The 21,413-nt window shown below is 34.9% G+C and overlaps 1 protein-coding gene across 5 annotated transcripts in view; it reads left to right on the top strand.

Annotated features, from left to right (window-relative positions):
* Positions 1–21,413, top strand: part of WAC (WW domain containing adaptor with coiled-coil) — an 84,340-nt gene that overhangs the window by 50,925 nt on the left and 12,002 nt on the right. For 4 of the 5 annotated variants that reach the window (XM_028120863.2, XM_028120857.2, XM_028120854.2 and 1 more), the window contains exons 5-7: positions 3,076–3,191; positions 3,780–3,892; positions 8,500–8,808. In XM_028120863.2, the coding sequence (XP_027976664.1) occupies positions 3,076–3,191; positions 3,780–3,892; positions 8,500–8,808 (538 nt within the window). The remainder of the gene's footprint in view (positions 1–3,075; positions 3,192–3,779; positions 3,893–8,499; positions 8,809–21,413) is intronic. The other variant, XM_028120861.2, reaches the window with a different exon arrangement.

The following is a 21,413-nucleotide window of genomic DNA, read 5'->3' as shown; positions in this document are numbered from 1 at the left end:
GTTATTCAGTGAAAGGCTCCTTATTAAAAATTCATAAGTTAATTCCAGGATTAACCATTTCTTTTCCATCGTTTTACTTGGGGAAGAAGTAGTAGGATTCTGTATTTTAAGAGAGAGAGCAGAAAGAGATACGCTTTTTTAAGAAAAGCACACTTAAAAGACATTTTGAATTGAGGGAGAGCTTTTTATCAATATTTACCATATTTAAAAATTAAAACTTGATAAATATGAGGGCCGCATAGGTGGCTCAGTTGGTTAAGTGTGTGCCTTCGGCTCAGGTCAGGATCCCAGGGTCCTGGGATGGAGCCCCACGTTGTGCTCACTGCTCGACGGGGAACCTGCTTCTCCCTCTGCCCCTCCCCCTACTGTGTGTGGGTGTGTGGGTGCTCGTGCTCTCACTGTCTTACTTACTCAAAATCTTTATTAAAAAAACAAAGATAATTTTAAACTCAGTTGATTGTAAACCCTTTACATGTTAGCATATATACTGTTTTTATGAAAAATAACTTTGTAAAACGAATAGTATCTCTTTAATGCCTGTCTTAATAGGAGATACCTAGAACTTCACATGTGCTCTGCATTCAATCTTTCGTGATAACAAATCTCTTTCCACAGCATCTGGGGAAATTCCACTCTGTTGTGATAGAATGAGGAAGAAAAAGACAAAATCATTTTAGTATTATTATGAAATAGTTTTGATCTTTTGAAATGATTTTTGGGGTCCTTCAAGGGTTTCTGGACAACACTGGGAAAACTGCTGCCTTAGTGCTTGTGTTGGCAAGTACATCAAGCCTAATTCAGAATATTTGAAATGTTTGCAGGCCTTTTTGGGGTTTAGTTCTTAGTTGTAGATACTCTGTTTTTCCTAATCAAATTTAATAACTTAAGATCTAATGTTTAATATGGTGATCATAGTTGATAACACTATACCGTGTAATTGAAACTGGCTGAGAGTGAAGACTTAAATGTTTTCACAAAATCTGTGAGGTGATGGATGTGTTAATGAACCAGATAGGCGAAATTCTTTACAGTGTCAAATCATCACAGCATACACTAAGTATCTTCCAGTTTTGTCAGTTATAATTCAATAAAGTTGAAAATATATAAGAAGAAAAGCAGTAACACCTGTTGCACATCAGCATTTTAAAAATTCCTCATTACTAAAAGGGTTCCCCGCCCCCTTAACCTTTTTTTGAGGATGGAAGTGGGGTGAGAAAATTAGTTACTGCTATGTTACTATAATGCTCTACCCTGAAACTCATTTTGTTAAGTAAGACATTAACTTGTACTAATCTAAGATTGGGTGGGCACAATCAGAGCAGTGTTAATAGACTCAGACTCTTCAAGGTTCTGGTCTGTGAACTTTTAACTGTCCTGGAGGTTATGCCAGGATGTAAATTAACTGTCATTAAATAGTATACTGTTTACTTGAGCTGAATTTTTTTTTTTCTTAAAGTGAGACTCTTGACGAGGGAAAGAGTATGTCAATATATATTTTGATGCCTGCTCCTTACCTTCTTCAGAAAATTCACAAAACCATCACTTTGAAGAGCACTGATGTGTAGACCACTCTGCCATACCCTGATGTCATCTATCCACCTGCCTCAAATCTTAATCTACTTCTTCAGATCAAACTAGTAATCAATCCCATATAACCACTTCCCCAGGAAACCAAATCTTCCAGATATCCATAGAAGTGTTCAGTTTGTATAATAATTGAGGTACAAGGAGTGGTGAATGTTGAAAGAGAACTTTTTGCATTTGGCCTTCTGTGATTGGGTTTCTGCAACTTGGTTGTAGCCTACTTCTGAAAACAAGGGTTGAGAATTAACTTCCCCCTGGTATGAGAGTTTTGGAGGCACAGGGCTGATTGCCAATCACTTCATTATTTTGAGGCATAATCCCAAGAGCATAAATGTGGCAGAATCTGCAATATTTTTTCATGTACCTTCAAAGTTATTGCAGGATTTTGAGAATTGGTCCTGATTTGTTGGAAATAATGAGCATCCTGAAACCTAGGATTTGATCCTTTCTTCCATCACCAGTTAGTTTTGTGACCTGTAGACAACTTGTACGTTCTCTAGGCTTGTTTTCTAGTTGGTAAAATTAAAGCTGAGTCAGCAGGGCATGAGAATTCGTTTCTTTCCTCAGACTTTCAAATTGTGTCACTGTACACTGGTGAACCCCGAAGAAGTGTAGACTACCAAAGTATAACATCATTTCAAGCTCCTTTAACAAAATAGGCAAGAAATTCATCTCAAGTGTACTTGGGATTCTACCAGATTTCCTGGGCCCAGTGCACTTAAACTTTACACTTTTTATATCAATACCACGGAAAATTGGGCCTCCTTTCAGATTTTTCTAATTTCTTTATAATTTTACAGTACTTATAAAATACCTAAAGAGAATGTATCAGAGTTTTTGAAAGGCTGGTTTTTGTTACAGGGAAATGAGTGATGCTGCTGACCCATATATTATGTGAGACAAGGTTTAGCTAACACCACATCTCATGGATTGTAACAGTGAAACAGATAATAATTTGCTTTGTGTTTATGTTTTATTAAATGTTTTTTTTTCCACTAAGTAACAGTAAATACAGGCAGATTGTTCTCTGTTAATAGTATATGTGAGTACTGTCGTGCATAATGAGTTTAGAACTGATGGCTGTCATATCATCAAATCAGTCAGTTGACTGTGGGTTTTTTACACTGCCCCCCCATGTGACTGGATTTCAGCAAATAAAATTATAATAGGGAACTCTGGTAATGCTTTTCTAAAGTCAAGATGTTAATTTTGCATTTCTCATTTTGTGCCTAATAAACTAATGTCTGTTAATCTCTTTAATTTCATATTTTGCAGGATTTTCCATTGTTATTTTTTAAGGTGTTCATAGACTAAAGTTGTCCTAAGATATATATACACAGATAATTATATTTTAGATCTGGATGCTTTTATTTCATGGTCTTTTCCCTTTTCCCTTATATATGCTTTGAAAACCATTGACATTCTTGATGTTTCATAATAAGTGATTAAATAGTATTAATATTTTCTAATTTTTAAAAATGTATTTTTAAGCCTTATGATTCTGCAGATGACTGGTCTGAGCATATTAGCTCTTCTGGGAAAAAATACTACTACAATTGTCGAACAGAAGTCTCACAATGGGAAAAACCAAAAGAGTGGCTTGAAAGGTATTTGCTCTTACTCATTGAAAAATATTTCTTACTCTTGATTTTACAGCTTTACATCTTTAGAACATTCTGAGTGTAGGTTTCTTAGAGTGAAACTCATCATACCCCTCTTTAATTGTAGTTGGCCCATGTGTTTTCTGTAATTTCTCTTTAAAAAACAAAAAAGAAACTTTAAAAAAAAAAACTTGGACAGATAAGCAGCTGTCCACAAGGACCTTGTAAACCATCAGTATATTTAAGATTTTATATCAACCTATACTTAATGCATCTTCCTTATAATTTGTAATAGAAATCTTCATAATTCTTAAAGTATAATAATATGTTCCCTTCATATTTGTAGAATTAATATTGGAGAGTTTGGCTGTAGGGTTAATGACATTATAAATAATTGCTGTAATATGACCATCATTGAGAAACATTACTGTTCTCTTAGCCCTATCTCATCTCCGACACCAGTTGATATTATGGCTGTGTTCAGTTCTTTTATTTTCCATATACCATTTTGTTGAACATTTGACCAGAAGTGTTACATGTAAACTCATTGTACTTGGTGTAATTTTTATGGGTTTATCTATGTTTTATTTTTAGAGAACAGAGGCAAAAAGAAGCAAACAAGATGGCAGTTAATAGCTTCCCAAAAGATAGGGATTACAGAAGGGAGGTGATGCAAGCAACAGCCACTAGTGGGTTTGCCAGTGGAAGTAAGTATTAATTTTTTTCTTTGAAGCAACATGATGTTTGATTCACTCCTATAGTTCATATATTTATATCTGTATGCATAGCTGTTTACATATGTAAACTAAAGTAATAGAAACATAGGTTTCTTTTATGTTAGATATGTCTTCCTAACCTTCACCATTTTGTTTCCTGAAAAGAAAAAGGGTGCTCAAAGGAATAGTGCACATATATATTCATCACTACTCATAATGGCTATAATGCAGTTGAATTGGTGGAAAACAAAATTTCATATTGTGGATTGACTTCTTTAAAACTGGAATTGTTTGGTTTTCCCCCCTTTCCTGAATTGTGTCCTATTAAACTGGACAGTGATATCCCTTCCAAAACTCATTGAGTCTTTCAATCTAATAATTGAATAATAGTCACACACAGATAGTGACATCAAAGTGTCTGTTGGTGTTTTATGTTTATCAGTGAGAAACTTTTTTATCCTTATATCTGGAAACTGATTTTATCATGATCATAGATCTAGGTAACATCTCCATACTGTGGGCATACCTTAATGTTTTTTGAGGTCAGATTTTGTCTTAAGTGGGACAATATGAGTAACATACATTTGTTTCTTAATTCAAATTAAGTTTGTATTTGGAGCTTTTAGTAAAGGTATTCTATTACCAGTGACTTCCCTTGCCTAGAATAGAATTTAAATGCCACTATAGAATTCTTAGGCTCTTTATCACCGTTTGAAATTTTCAGAAAAATTTTTGAAAGATGTGTTCAGGGAGTTCTTGGACCTTTAGCATTTGAATCTTCCTCCTGTAACTTAAGTAGGGGTTGTATTTGGTCTCAGCAGGGGATACTGATTTTTTGACTGGAGAAATTTTAAGATGAAACAGATAGTAAAGTAACATAGTTCTTCACTGAATGTTTACGATATATTCCTTGGAACATTTAATTTTTTATATTAGTGAAATTGCACTTAATTCTTAGAAAATGACTTAAAGTACTGAAGTGAGGAAATTAAAACTGTTAAATTTTGAGACAGAAGACTTGGGTTCTACTTCCATTTTACTTAATATCTGTAACTGTGACTTCTGGCAAGCAGTTAGAAATGAGGTAAAGGTTTTCCTCTCCAGGTTAAAAAAAAAAAAATATCCAGCTTATGGTCCTCCTGAACAAAACTGCAGAGGAATACAAGGGGGTATGGGGGAGGAGTGGCAAATGGGTATAAAAATAATCACTTTTTCTTAGATATTGGGCCAGGCCTCTCACTTAGTGGGTGAAGGTTCCCAGAGAGAAAAAAAGTAAGAGCCTAGTGTGTCTGCTTTATTCTTTCCAAAATACCCTATCATTCCTTCTCCCTTGAGGTGTAGAGTAAATGAAGGAAGTAATTAAAGATCTGATGGAAATATTGTTGGAAGTGAAAGTAGTAATTTTTTGTCTTTTTAGTAAACCATTTTTAAGGAAATAAAATCAGAGTTGTGTTTTTATTTTTACTTATTTTTTTTAAGATTTTATTTATTTATATGACAGCAAGAGAGGTAACACAAGCCGGGGGGCTTCCTGCCGAGCAGGGAGCCTGGATGCGGGGCTTGATCTCAGGATCCTGGGATCATGACCAGAGCCGAAGGCAGACACTTAACAACTGAGCCACCCAGGCGCCCCTAAAGTTGTATTTTTAAATTGTGTGCATCTTTTTCTTTCAAAAATGAAGGGGTTCCTTTTCTTTTTTCTCCATAATTTCGAAAGTGAGGCATGTTTGTTATTAAAAAATAGTAAGGAACGTTTTTTAATTCTATGAGCCAGGAACATTTGGGGACGTATACTTTTTTTTCTGTGTATATAAATTTGTATAAAAACTACACATGTATATGTTTTACATCAAAAATGGGATTATATGTTACTGTTTCTAACCTTTTCTTTTCAGTAGTATTTCAAGGAAATGTTTCTGTGTCAGTTTAGAAATCAGTGTGTTAAATTGCTTGGTTTTCCTTTTTTATTTTATTTTTTTTGATGTGCCCTCATTTATAAATAATGCTCTATCCCTGGATACTTATTAGGTGGTTTTTAGCCTTTTCCTATTGTCAGCAGTGCTGTGATTTCTGTCTTTGCCCACTTACTCCTTCTTTAGCCAAATTCCTAGAAGTGCACATAATGAGTCAGTAGGTTGATGTGTGTGTTGAACTATAGTCATGTGTCTCACTTTTTCAGTTTTAAGTAATATTTGAGAAAAACTTTAGCTATATTTCCTTTTATTTTTCCTTAATTGGTCAACTGATTTAAATACTTAAGTGTGGTAGTAATGAAGTCATTAAACCATTTAAGTGCTTAACTTTTTCTATGCAAAAAGTGTTGGCAGAGTTTTCCCATGTGTCCATTGGTGTTCATGCTGGGTAAGACCTAAAGATTTGTAGTTTGTAACTGCCAATAAAAGGGGGGAGGGGGGACTGAAAGACTTTATATGTTAAAAAGATAAAGGTAGAAAATAGATTTATTTTTTGCACTGTAGCAAATAATGTTATCCAGAACTTGACATTGAAAACTTTATGGATAAAACTTTTAATTTGGTATTACTGTTACTAGATTGTTTTCATGGTCTTTAATTTGTGCCTCATAGAATGATTGTGCTTAGGGATACCTTAATTTGGGGTTTCTCAACAGTAGCACTAATGACATTTTGGGTTAGGTGATTCTTTGTTGTGGGATGCCGTCCTGTGTCATAGGATGTAGAGTACCGTACCTGGCCTCTATATGTTAGAGGCCAGTAGCACACCTCTCTCCCTAGTCGTGACAACCCAAAATGTCTCCATACATTTGCCAAATGTCTTTGTTGTGGGGGTGCGAGTAGAGTCACTGCATTAACTGTGTTTTGTCTAGAGTTGTGAATCCTAGAAAGCTGTTGCAGCTACAGCTTCCTTAGTTCCTGTAAAGTTGCTGCCATTTTTCTCCCCCAGAGCTTACAAGTGTTTGAAGAAATATCAGCTTTAATTTTCATCTGAGTACATTTGCTTGATATTCTTTGACTCGTCATAAGGAACTGAGAGGGATTTTTCTTGGTGTCCAGTTTTTGGTAGTCAAGTGACAGGATTGGTGGGAATTGGGCATGGTATTATTTCTGTTTTATCTGTCCCTAAAAGTTTCTATTGTAGCAGTATTCTTTTCAGGAAGAACTTGTAGAATAAAATTTCTTAAGTTTCTTGTGCATGCAAATTGATAGTTCACCAATGAGTTAATATACAACAGATGTTTGTATTCTACTGTGATAGCTCAATCTGTTTGTTTATTTTTTCTGTTAAGGTTAATATATGTGTAATTTATAACACTGAATTTCATTTTTAAGTCAAAAGACTTTTTTTTATTGATACAACTGAAACTTTTTGGCAGTGTCCAGTACATTTTGTTTAGTGTAACATGTAGGAGTTATGCACTGAAGGTTTGGAAACTGACTTGTAGTTTAAGCATACTTCCTTCTTTGTGCTGTCTTGGTCTCTAGACTAGGAGAAACCATGAATTGGAAAAAACTAAAATACTCAACAGGGAGGGCATCCTTTGGTAATATTATTATATATGTGCTTTTGAATCTTAAGATGTTTCTCTACTTTGAAAGTTGTTTAATTTTTAGTTACTGATTAGACTATTACAATTTTGGTTAGAGATTTTTCAGTAAATATAAATTTTATTATCATGATTATTGAAATTTTCCTTATACTCTTTTTGGAAGCAGCAGTACTTCTGAGGTTTAAATATTTCTGTGACTTTAAATTGGAAGAGAATGTTTTTAGTATAACTGGTAATAGCAAGTAGATTTTTCCGACTCTGCTGCTGGATGTAGGCCTTCTATTTTCAGATAGCATTATCTATAACTTGAGTTTATAACTAACTGGTATTGTTAGCATTATCAAAAATATGAACTGATTTACTTATTGAATGCACAGTTCATCATAAATTCAGCCATCCCAAAATGAGGTCATGTAAGCCCTAGCACAGACTACTTTAGAGACCACTAATGAGCTACTTTAGTATTCAGAAAAATTACGCTAATAAAGCTAATATTCTTTTGCTATTGAGCCACTGTGGGTAATTCAGTTATTAGAACCCATGGCCAATATTTTAAAAGAATGGGCCATTTGCTTTTCATATTTTTAAAATACTTAAAATTTTTCATTTGAGTAAAATGTTAGAACTCCACATATATTGATTTTTTTTTTTAATGTTTTATTTGAACTGTGGTGTGGTTCTAAAGAATCCCCAAAACTAGTAGCCCACTTGAAATATGAGTATAGATTACTTAGAGTTGAGCTAAAAATTCTCTTTCAGTATTTGGATTTTTTTTGTTTGTTTAAAGATTTTATTTATTAGAGAGAGTGCGCATGAGTAGGGGGAGGGGGAGAGGAAGAGGGAGAAGCAGACTCCCCACCACAGAGCAGGGAGCCCGACGTGGGGCTTGATCCCAGGACCCGGGGATCATGACCTGAGCTAAAACTGCAGACACTAACTGGGCTTGCAGTTCTATAACAAGATACAAGTATGTTGCTAAATTAGCTGATGTTAAAGACAGGATTCTAACGTAATCTTTTTTCTTCCCCCTTCCGTCATTCCTACATCTCTTTTTTCGAACTGTGAACTAAAGTGGAAGACAAGCATTCCAGTGATGCCAGTAGTTTGCTCCCACAGAATATTTTGTCTCAGACAAGCAGACACAATGACAGAGACTACAGACTGCCAAGAGCAGAGACTCACAGTAGTTCTACGCCAGTACAGCACCCCATCAAACCAGTGGTTCATCCAACTGCTACCCCAAGCACTCTTCCTTCTAGTCCATTTACGCTACAGTCTGATCACCAGCCAAAGAAATCATTTGATGCTAATGGAGCATCTACTTTATCAAAACTGCCTACACCCACATCTTCTGTCCCTGCACAGAAAACAGAAAGAAAAGGTATGCCATTATTACTAGATGCTGCACGTTGAACTGTAGTTTCTGAATTTTTGATTATATTACATTATCTCCATTAGCTTGAATAAGACTCTTAATTATAAATTCTTTTTAAAGTTTTTTAGAGTGTTACTGCGTAGATTTAGGTCTAGAGTTAGCCATATTTAGATTTTTTTCTTCTAATTTTTAGTTATGAAGCCTTAGAACTGTTTTTTGCCTTTGACAGTTTGAAGTCAAGTGCTTAATTTATAAGTTAGTAATGGCTTAACTAACTTAGCAGAGTCAAACGACTGTCCCTTCATATTTGTATAAAGTAGTTTTTGGTTTTTGTGATCATTGTCATGATGGTTTAGTTTAGGTATTGTCTCAGTTTTCTGTTAATTAAAATTTGATCCGAATAGAGACATTTTAAAACTTGTTACTTCTGCATAACATGCAACTATTCGTTTCAGTTTGTGAATTAGAAAACTGTGTTCTGGGCCACAAGATAGAGTCTTAATGCCTCAATTAGAACTCAAATCTGAAGAGAAGATAACTTTATCACTCTGAAGTGTTTATCCAGCTCAGTGCTGATAACCATAGCTTGTCAAAAGAGAGAAAAATTGTGGCAACAACTACTTTAGGAGGTAACACATAACAGAAGCAGAGTGAGGAGATAAGTATATTTGCACAGATCACTCACAGTTCTAAACTTAACACGTTATAATGTGTTTTAAGAAGTTAAGGAAATTAAAAGACAATAAGTAAATAAATTATGGGCAGACCCATTAGCAGACTAATGAGCAGATTAGCATAAGTAAATATCGAGAAACTTTTAAATGTCCTGTGGGTTTAGGAGATGCTCCAGGGATTGATGAGTCTTTAAGCTTTTAATCTATTGTCTGATTCATTATTTCACATTGATTTAATTTGCTGACAAAGAGTTCTCATAATTAGATTTCTTTTGCTTCTCGTTTCCTTTTATGCATGTTTCAATTTCTTCTGTAGTCTTCATTACATATTATAAGCCACATACTTTTATCGTATAGCGCTTAATACATTATAAACAGGTTGTTCCAAATGTTGTTAGATTCCCCTAAGATGGTTTGAACCAGAATTCATATGTATAAGTCATATTTACCCTGATGCAGATTAAATTAGTATTGTAAAGAGAATTCTTGAGAGATGAAATCTAAATTAATGCAGTAATTGTTAATGTAGTAGTACTTTCTAAAGGATGTTAATGGTTCTTCAATTTTTAAAATTTTGATTATTTGGTCACAGAAATTTTATTTTAAAATCCTGGTCAGTTAAAAAAAATATCTGATGGCCTTTAAAATGTCTTTATCTCATTATCTTGTTCATTTAACTCTTCCTTTTTGAAATTCTTTTCCCTGGCTTCTGGGATACTGCTAGCCTTCTCCTAGTTCTCTTTTCACCCCTTAAATACCAGTATTGTTCAGCTTTTTACTGTGTTTTGTTCTTTTTTTCTTGCTCAGCATGTTCTCTTTTGCTGGGCAGTCTTGTCTACAAAAGTGACTGCCAAGTCTTTATTTCTAACTCTTAACATATATCTGCTTCCTTTCTGTAAGCACTTGGTGTGTCCCAGATTCCTCCCTTTCCCCACAACTTACTCGCAGGTTCTCAGTAAGTAAATACACTGTCCTCCCAACTCTTTCTTGTTCTTCAGCATTTGTCCCTACCTACCAATCAATAAATCTTGGATTCTGCCTTCTGTATCTTTACGTGTATATATCCTTTCTCTGGTTATTGCCACTCCCATTATTGAAACTCGGGACATCTCTCTTGAAATAAAACTGTTTATAAATAACTGCTTCCTTCTACCCTGACTATTCACATATGGTGGCATCATTATAAAATATAAATTGGATTGTGCTTTTCTCCTTCTAATGGTTTTCCATTATCCACAGGATAAAGTCCATGCTTCTTAGTAAGATTATAGCAAGTACTTGAGAGTCTGGTTGCAGCCTGTCTGAGTAGCTTGATCGCCATCATTTCACTCTTAACATTCCTTATAATTCATCTTTTGCAGACTTACACATTTCTTAGCGCATGTTATATTTTCTTGTTTTGAGCCTTTGCTGAAAAGGACATGTTCTTTCTTCCATTCTGTTGAACTCAGTACTCTTTCTTTAAGGCCAGCTCTAATGTCCTTGCGTTCTCAGTGTCAGTTAACCTCTCCCAGTCTTGTCCCAAACACTGGTGCTTATATTTGTTTATTATAGCACTTAACCACATTATAATTTTAGTTCATTTAATTAAGCTGTTTAGAATTAGGTGTTAATTACATGTTGAACTTGTTCTCCCTCCATGCTTCAAGCACCATTCCTGACAAACTTTTTAAATATTAAAAATTAACTGTGTACCAGGCATGGTGCTAAGTATTTAATATATATTTTAGTTTATTTCTTAAAACAACAGTGTAAGGGAAGTTGGTGTATCTCTTAGATAAGAACCTGAACGTTGCCACTGTTTAAGTACATGATGTGTTAGAGGCAGTTTCTCTAAAATTCGTGTTATCTCCATAAAACTGTAGGTAATAAAAGACACAATCAAATCTGTATTAATTTGGACTCCAATAATTCAAAATTCCTAACAAATGATAGATGGGTCAATTTTAATTCTACAAAGTATTTTGCTAATCACAAACTTTACCTAGAATTTCTGTATATAATAATTTTAAACTTAAACAGGAAAAGACTTGATTACCTTGCGACTGACTGTTGAAATAGGGAAAATTGTATAATCTTTCCAAGTACTCCTTACATATGAATGAAGGCAATATTGTTTTTTTTAAATTGTATAACAATTTGAATCTTTACAGATTGTTTACCAGTTAGTCTAAATTTGTAAAGTGTCCATTAATTTGAAATATATTTTTTTCTCAATGGAGACATTCATGTTATTCAAGTTAAACTTCCTATTGACTCTTCTCATCAATATAGTGATTTCCTTGTTTGATTTTTCCTTAATGGAAAATTTATATTAAAAGGTTGATGGTTGGGTAAGCTCAGACTCTTCAGACTTTCGGTTGTAAGTGCTAATAGTATAGCTAAGCTCTATCTGGGGGTCAGTGGTAGGATGCTGTAATAAATACGAGGGCAAGATCTTTGCCATTGTGAACCATTGTGAACTCCGTTCCTAGTTCTTGACAAAATAATAGGCAGTAAGTATTTACTGTAGATGGATAAATAACTGAAAGAATGGTAATGAGTGTGTTAAAGGTTGGGGAAGCACCTGCAGTGGTCATGGTTTTAAAAATGTATTTGGAGAAAAAGAAGAGTATTACATTTGTTGTGAATCTAATTAAAGGATACCAGCAATAGATTTAGATCTGTCTAATGCCAGTGTGCCTTTGAAGAAAAAGAACCTAAGATAAATTCAGTCTGTGCTTGCTTGAAGAGTGTGTGGAGAATCTGAAGCTGTGGTTTTTTGTAGGAAACAATCCTGGTGTTAGATAGAGTGAAACAAGGTTAGGTATCCTGTATTTGTTGTTAGGGTAACATTTGAACATCTTTTGGCAAGATTACTCAATATATTGGATAACCATAAAACAAAGTAATAGAGACAGTGGTGTGCTTAAAAATCTAAAACTTGATTTTTATCAGTTGGCATCCTGTTAACCAACCAACGTATCTTCCTTCCTTCCTCTCTCTCTTTCTTTCTCTCTTTCTTTCTCTCTTTCTTTCTCTCTTTCTTTCTCTCTTTCTTCCTCTCTTTCTTCCTCTCTCTCTTTCTTTCTCTTTCTTTCTTTCTTTCTTTCTTTCTTTCTTTCTTTCTCTTTCTTCCTTCCTTCCTTCCTTCCTTCCTTCCTTCCTTTCTTTCCTTTCTTTCCTTTCTTTCCTTTCTTTCCTTTCTTTCAAGAGTGATTTAGAGAGCAAGAGAGGGAGTATGAGTGGGGGTGGGGGAGAGGGAGGGAGAGAGAATCTCTAGAAGACTTCCCGCATAGCTCAGAGCCTGACGAGGCACTTGATCTCTTGACCCTGAATCATGACCTGAGCCGAAACCAAGAGTCAGGAAGCTCAACGGACTGAGCCATCCAGGTGCCTCTGCCTTCCCTTATCCTCCCATTGACCATTCTAAATTGTTACTATTCTACCCTCCCTTCCAGATTCATGAAATGACAAAATAGGCAGGAGACCATTACTTTGGCCAAATGACTGCCAGAGTCAGAGAGTTTAATGACCTTAGTTATTAATGCAAGTTTATTTAGTAATTTATTAGCGTTATGATTTATTAGCATAGATAAACTTGAAAAGTAAAGCAAAATAACCAAAGCAGCAGACGTTTGCTAATCTTCTGAGGGCTAGCATGTATCTAAATATCTTAGTGGTTACATATTTCCACACTCAATCTAATGGGAGGGGGCATTAGTCATTCATTAACATGAGGTGTGAGCTAATCACTTGGAATAAACTTCCCTTTTATGTTTTGATGGTATCTATACATTTAAATGAACCTGAAGACTTCGTATGCATTAAGGCAGTAGCCTTTTATAGCCAGTGTAGAAGGTCATTAACTAGCTTTAGTGGGCCATGTTCAGCTCTCCCTCTGTTGCTTTGCTTTATAATAATTTTTAGGATTACTAAGTATTCATGAAAATTAGGAAAACTGGCCACAGAGTTAGTGACTCAAATTTTGTTGAATAACTGAATACATTAGTGGAAGAATTTAGTCTGTTTTAGTCAAAAAGTTTAAAATTATGTTAGTCAACCTAAGATGGCACTTTGAACAATGAGACGGGAAATAGCTGTGATGAACGAATATTAGAAAATACTGTTTATAATTTGAGGGGTAGGGGAGGGCTTTTTTTTTTTTTTTTTTAAGATCTTATTTATTTGACGGAGAGAGAAAGCAGGAGCAGGAAGGAGGGGCAGAAGCAGAGGGAGAAGCAGGCTCCAGGGAGCCCAATGTGGGGCTCGATCCCAGGACCCTGGGATCACGACCTGAGCCGAAGGCAGCCTCTTAACCAACTGAGCCACCCAGGTACCCAGGGGAGGGCTTTTTAAATCAAGACCCAAAATGCATTTGCCTTTAAAAAAAATGTTGATAGATTTAAACACATAAGACATTTAAAACTCTCTGACAGAGATAAGTTTGAAAGACACGTCTCAGATTGGGAGAACATACTTTTAACATATGTAACAGTATGTTACGGTTACATTAAGAATACATCAAAACAATAGGAAAAAGACAATCCAGTAGAAAAATGAGCAACAAATATGAATAAGCAGTTTATAGAAGAGGAATTTAAGATTGCCAGCCTTGGTTTACAGTTATAAAAGTTAGAATGAATCAAAGACCTAAACTTAGCTAAAACTCTCAAAGAAAACAGGTGAAAATTTTTATGACATTGGATTTGGTTGTGATTTCTTAGATGTGACACAAAAACCACAGGCAACAAAGGAAAAATAGGTGAACTGGACTTCATCAAAATTAAAAAAACTTTTGTGCATCAGAGGGCACTCTAGAGTGAAAAGACAACCCACAGAATGGGAGGAAGTAAATTGTAAATCATGTATCTAATAAAGGATTAATACCCAAATATATGAAATCCTATAACTGAACAATTAAACAGCCTGGTTCAAAAATCTGCAAAGGACTTGAATAGACATGTTCTCCAAGGCCAGGCAGAGTAGTAAGCACATGAAAAGGGGTTTAACATTGGGGAATGCATATCAAAACTAGAATAATTAACATTTCACATCCTTAGGATGACTATTACAAAAACAGCAATGAAAATAAGTGTTTTTGAGGATGTTAGACCCCTTGTACATTGCTTGTAAGAGTGCAGAATGATGCAGCTCCTATGGAATACCGTTTAGCAGTTCCTCAAAAAATGAAACATAGAATTACCTTAGGATCAAGCAATTTTTTGCCTAGGTATATAACCAAAAGAAAGGGAATCATACAGGTGTTAATACACTGATGTTTGTACCGGTGTTATTTACAATAGCCCAAAGTTGGAAACAGTTCAAGGGTCCCATCAGCTGATGGACAGTAAATAAATAAAACATGTTATTACTCAGCCTTAAAAAGGAATGAGATTCTGACACATGTTGCTGCAACGTAGTGAACCTTGAAGACCTTAGTGTAAGTGAAGTAAGCCAGACACAAAAGGACAAATGTTATTCCACTTAATATGCAGTACTTACGATGGGCAGATTCATAGAGACAAGTAGAACGAGTAGTGGCTACTAGGGAGTGGGATGGTACGGAGCGCCCTTGTGTAATTGGTTACAGAAATTGGAGAGACGAAAATATTTTGGAGATAGTTAGTGGTGATGTTTGCACAATAATGGGTAAATACTTAATGCCCCTGAGTTGTAAACCTAGAAATAGTTAAAATGGTAAGTTTTATGTTATATGGATTTTTTTTAAAGATTTTATTTATTTATTTGACAGAGAGACACAGCTAGAGAGGGAACACAAGCAGGGCGAGTGGGAGAGGGAGAAGCAGGCTTCCCGCCGAGCAGGGAGCAGGGAGCCTGATGCGGGGCTCGATCCCAGGACCCCGGGATCATGACCTGAGCCGAAGGCAGTCGCTTAACCAACTGAGCCACCCAGGTGCCCCTATGTTACATGTATTTTAACAGGGTAAAAATTTTCAAGAGAAAGATTATCAATGTATACTGGAAATTAAGATTAAAATAAGATTTTTCACCCTTAAGCTTAGTGACCGTTACCAGTTGAATATGGGGAAGCACAGTTGGTGGGAGTAAGTTGGTTATTGCAGGAATCACTTTTTAATAAAGTATGTTAAAAGTTGCAAAATATGTTTATCCTTTATATGTAGTATCATAAAGATTTCCTCGGTTGAACAAAAAGCAAGTTGCAAAAATAGATTTTTTTTTAAGATTTTATTTTTTGACAGAGAGGGAGAGCGAGAGAGGGAACACAAGCAGGGGGAGTGGGAGAGGGAGAAGGCAGGCTCCCCACGGAGCGGGGAGCCTGATGCGGGGCTCGGTCCCAGGACTCTGGGATCATGACCTGAGCCGAAGGCAGACGCTTAACGACTGAGCCACCCAGGCGCCCTGCAGAAATATATCTTAATATATTTTACATTAGCACCATACTTACGTACCTTTGTAAATGCATAGTAAAGGTTCTGGGTGTATATATGATTTAACATATTCATGAATTGTCAAATTAAAAATAAATGAGGGGCGCCTGGGTGGCTCAGTTGGTTGGGCGACTGCCTTCGGCTCGGGTCGTGATCCTGGAGTCCCGGGATCGAGTCCCGCATCAGGCTCCCTGCTTGGCGGGGAGTCTGCTTCTCCCTCTGACCCTCTTCCCTCTCGTGCTCTCTATCTCTCATTCTCTCTCTCTCAAATAAATAAATAAAATCTTTAAAAAAATAAAATAAAATAAAAAAATAAAAAAAAAATAAATGAAAGTCACAGATTATATACCAGGTGCTGTCACCTAGCTACCTTATTACAGTTTTTTTTCCTACTACATTTGAATACTTTGTTTCCTTTGTAACTTTTCCATGTCCTCATCTTCAGTATAACACCACTACTACAAAATAGAACAAAACAGGCTGCCCTTGTTGCATCAGTGGTTTGAGCTTTGTTCACATGTCCCTTTGAATATTATTACAGCAGCTGTCTAAGCATCAGAGGAAATTGATTAGAAATGCAGTATAGTACTTTTTACTTTTTAAGTGCAGTGTGTCTTTAGATCTTATTGTAGATCTAAAAGGAATTATTCGGCATACCAAAAAAATGTAGGTCAGAAATAAATTTTTACTTTGGTTTATACTCTTGGATACTTTAAATAGGTGCCTAGCATTAGAAGAGGTGAATATTACTTTAAATCTTTAAGAGTCAGGGTATAGTAACAGATTTCTATTTGATTTATATGTGGCGTTTAGTCTTTGGTAGGTTACTCCCCCTACTGGTAAGCATTGTAAATGTAAATGAATAATTCATATTCACAAGCATAAAGGGAAAGTTTTGTCAAAGCGTATACACAAAAAACTCAGAGGATAGCCTATTTTAAAGCTCATATTAAAGAGTTGGTTAGAAGTCTGTAAGTCTTAGAAATGTCAAATGGGAAAGTGACTTAGTTTATTTAAGTTTAAAATAGTTTAGGTAAGAGACTGAAAAATGCTCAAAGGAAGCTAGGTTTTTTAATGCTTGGGAAAGTTTGCATTTAAAGACTGAGACTGGAGGATGATACTCTTTAAAAGTGGAAAAGCCTATAGAAATGGCTTTGTAATACAAAATACTACATTTATTCCCTTAAGCACATTTAATTCTGTCTTTTCAAAGATCCAAGTTTTTGTTTCTGTTTATTTAGTTTGATACAAATTTGTATAAGCACGTTGTTAAGTATATTAGCCTTACTTCGTAACAGATTCCAGATCAAAAGGTTTCAGGTAAATAGAATTGTTAATTAAAATTAAATATCTATATAGAAAAAAGTATATTTGATGACTGTTTCCTTTCTGTGTTTTTTTAAAAAAAAAGGAAGAGAGGTTTAGTATTTTACAAGATTATTTAAAATAAGCCTACATAAGTTAAATTTATCTCTAAGACTATATATAGTTACCTTTATGAAAATAGCATAACGTAAGCTGTTAATTGTCTGTTTTGTCAGTTATTTATGGATGGAAACCTTAGGCTTTCCTCCCCATTTTCCTAAGTTCTAAACCTAGAGTTTAAGAGGGAGAACACATGTACATGAACCTGGGCCTTTATTGCAGAATCAGGCACCCATTCAACAAGTACATGTTGATGCCATCTTGGTGCCAAGTCCTATTTTGTTACCAGGGCTACAGAGGTAAATACAACAAAATCCATCTCCTGAAGAAATTCAAGTTCTAATAGAAGGGAAAGATAATAAAAGAAGAAGTTGGGCAATATAATAGATCTGTGTTAGGGCACTCAGAACACAGAGGAGAGGTACCCAACCAATACCTTTCTTTTGTAATACTTCAATGGTAAAACTTAAGACTGCCTTTTAGCATTTTATATTTATATTAATTACTAAACTCAATACGTTTTTCTCAGTTATACATGTAGATTAAGGTAAGTAATAAGTAAAATGTTTAACATGTAACATGCTTTGGAAGGGCATTTGTATGGATGTGTCTTTTAGGGAGATGAGGTGAGTGGAGCCATTATTTAAAATAGTGTGGAAATACTTATGTGAACAATCTAAAAACCAAAACCAAGCTTACAGATACAGAGCACAGATTGGTAGTTGCCTGGGGAGAAATGAGTGAAGGAAGTTAGAAGGTGCAAACTTCCAGTTATAAAATAAAGCATGGGGATGTGATGTGCAGTGTGGCAACTATGCGGTTAATAATACTGTTGCATATTTGAAAATTGCTAAGAGACTAAATCTTGAAAGTTCTCATCACAAGAAAATTGTGTAGCTATGTTTGGTGATCATTTCACAGTATATATAGGTAACAGTGCTGAACACCTGAAACTAATAATGTTGTATGTCAGTTATACCTCAATAAGAAAATAGTATGCTGAAGACCTGTCTTGGAAAAAACATTTAGCACTTTGCTGTCTTGCATCTTACCTTAATTCCACTCACTCCTGTATGTTTGTGCTGTGCTGCTTTATTTTGTTTTAGTTTTGTTTCCTTTGGTTTTTAACGTTAAAAGCAACCTTGGAAGCTCTCTAATCTATTTTTTTCAAAAATCAGCAAGGGATGTCAGAATCACCCATAGAATTCTTAGAAGTTCAACATATGTGTGGACCTCTCAGGCTCATTAGGAGTGGAGGTCAGGTATCTGTTTTGTTTTGTTTATAGATGATTCTGGTACATATTCTGTTGAAAACTAACACTCAGAATCAAACCTTTTAATAGAAAAATTTTAGCCTTGAGATACAGATGTTACCTGTTCAGGAGTCTCGTAGATAGTAAGTAGTACCAACTGGTTTCCATACTAATCATCAGTGATCCCCTACAAAACTTCAAAAGAAACTTCTTACGGTTAACTTATTAGAACTAGGAGTTAAGGATATTTAGTTTTTGTTACTTTATTTCTTTGTAGTGATAAGTATTAGTTTTCTATTTTGGGGTGTTTCCTTTTCTTGGATTGAAGGGCAGCACTGAAGAGTTTTTAAGCTGTGCTAATATTTCAAATCTGTGGGTAGATTTAGCAGCATCAAAATACATTTGAAAACAGTTAACACCTTCTCCAGCTCCTATCATTAAAAACAGAAGAAAGCCACAATAAAAGTAACAAAAAGATTAAGGATCATTTCAGAGGTATGTAAGTACTAATTTGATTGTTCATGCAGAAAGTAAAAATAGAGAACTTGTTTCATTTTATGCATTAATCAAGAATGCCCCTAAGCTATCTATCCCCTAAGCTGACCCTTAGGGAATATGATCCTGGAGAAAACTGCTACTATCGTCTCTAATTACCCCATAAAATGCAATAACTGACAGGTTTACACAGGGAAAATCTTACTTCATTCAAGTTCTGTATACTTGTCTATGAATCCAGAACCACAAAGTTGAACATATTAGCAGACTGAATAAACCCTCCTTTAAAATGTGTGCCATCCAAAAATTCAGATGTCTTACACTTTTTAAGTTTTGATCATAGTTGATCCCATGAAATATATTTTAAAGCAGCTGTGAGGTCCATACTTCAGAGACCTATTGCCCCTAGTTCTTTTGACTATTACAGTGGTGGTATAAAAAGGCTGATAGAGGAGTCCCTTTTTAGTAAGTTTGCTTGTAATTCTCAGCTTCTGTGGGGACGTGATAACTAATGAATGTTTAGTTGTTAGAATTGGAATTGAGGATTTACAGTTATTAGGTAGCAGTGTAATACTCAAATGCACTGTGCCTGGAACTTTTATACATCATAATAGCAGTCTTAATTTGGGTTATATAATGTATATATGAATTTGAAAATCTTCAAGAAATGGGTGTGTATGAGAAATTAAAGATACGTTAGCAAATCTTCATCATATTTAGTCTTTGGGCCAATATTGTAAGAATATATGTGAACATCTTGAATAGTTGAGTCTTATGTTTTTACCCAGAGGTTCTCTGTTTCTCTCTTTTTTTCTTCCATTAAAGTTACTGTATTAGTAAAACTCCATGGTATGAAAATACTGTTCGTGTGCATCTTTCTGTTGGTGGACATTTAGTTTGTTTTTTGTTTAGTGCTAAAATAAAAACAAGCATAGTATTATAAAAATTGTTGAATGTTTCTCCCAATTTACATATATCATAGTTTCTCTAAGGGTATTATACCTAAGGGGAATTACTGGGTCATCAAGTGTGTGCATCTCCAAATTTCTTAGATAATGCCAAACTTTTCTGCCATGTGGTTATATCACTTTAGTCTCCACCAGAAATGTTAAGTTCCTGCTACACCTAAAGTTTTTGTCATTCTGGTGAGCATAAAAGGATATCCTGTTGATTCAAATTCGCATGTTTCTGATTATCAGTGAGGTTGATCATCTTTAGCTTTTTCTAAAACCATTCAGTTTACTTCTGTGAAATGTCTTTATTTCATGTCTTCATTTTTCTATCGTGTGGGTTGTCTTTTCTGATTTATAGAAGTTCCTTGGAAGCACTTTGGTTATCAATGCTTTGAATGTAATTGGTTTGCTTTTTGTAATTTTCTGCATCTAGATGTCAAAGATACCTTCTGGTTTTTGTCTACTAGTTGTAAAGATTTTAAACGTACATATAGAAGTTTAATCTACCTTAAATTGGTTTTGTTTTAAATATAAGTTTTTATACTGGCAAGACACATTTCACTAGCTGTGTTCTTTTTCTTCATGAATTTTATGGCTATACTAGCCCTTAACCTTTTCCAAATAAATTAATAGAATCAACTTGTCAAATGATGACAAAAATGCTCTTGGGGTTTTCATCACAATTGCATTGACTCTATGTACATAATTTGCAATGACAGCTTTCAAATAATTTTCCATGCAAGTTTTATACTTTAAAAAAATTTTTTTTTGAATATAGGGTATTATGGGTGAGGTTGCTATTTAAAAAGGATCCTTTTTAGTGCTAGTAATTTTTAAATGCTACAAACAGAGCTAGGTGCTTTATATATTTAATTACAAAAGGAAAGTACGTAATCTGGAAACTCAGTTGTTAAGTATAAACAGAGTCTCATTTATCTGCTCCCCTTAGCCCTTTTCTGGAGGTGCTCACCATGGTGCCAATCCTGATTCCTTTTCAAACCATTGTCATGTTTGGGAGGGTGAAATACTTGAAATACTGTGGTCATAAACATTTTCACCTTAAATTAAGTCCAGGAGAATTGTATTATCCCTTTATCCTATTAGAAGCTTATCTGAACGTGTAGTTAATACGTAACTGTGTTTGAAACAGTATTGCTAGTAAACAGAACATGGTACTTTTAGAATCAGACACGAATATGGTTGAATCACTGCTTTATCAGGTTTTGTGATTTCAAGCAAGTTACATATTCTTGTATGAAACTGGGATATAAAAATGCCTACCTTATTATTCTAATCAGGCAAATATTTACTGAGAACTTTTCTCACCTATGAAATTGGGATATAAAAATGCCTACCTCGTTATTCTAATCAGGCAAATATTTACTGAGCCCCCTCTGTGCTACCTTGGTAAAATTAAAT

The sequence above is a fragment of the Eumetopias jubatus genome, unplaced genomic scaffold (genome assembly GCF_037043125.1).
Source record: "Eumetopias jubatus isolate StellerSeaLion01/CBP00866 unplaced genomic scaffold, mEumJub1_p1.0 scaffold_8, whole genome shotgun sequence".
Lineage (NCBI taxonomy): Eukaryota > Metazoa > Chordata > Mammalia > Carnivora > Otariidae > Eumetopias > Eumetopias jubatus.
The sequence above is the reverse complement of the archived record's forward strand: the minus strand, read 5'-3'. Positions and strand labels throughout refer to the sequence as shown.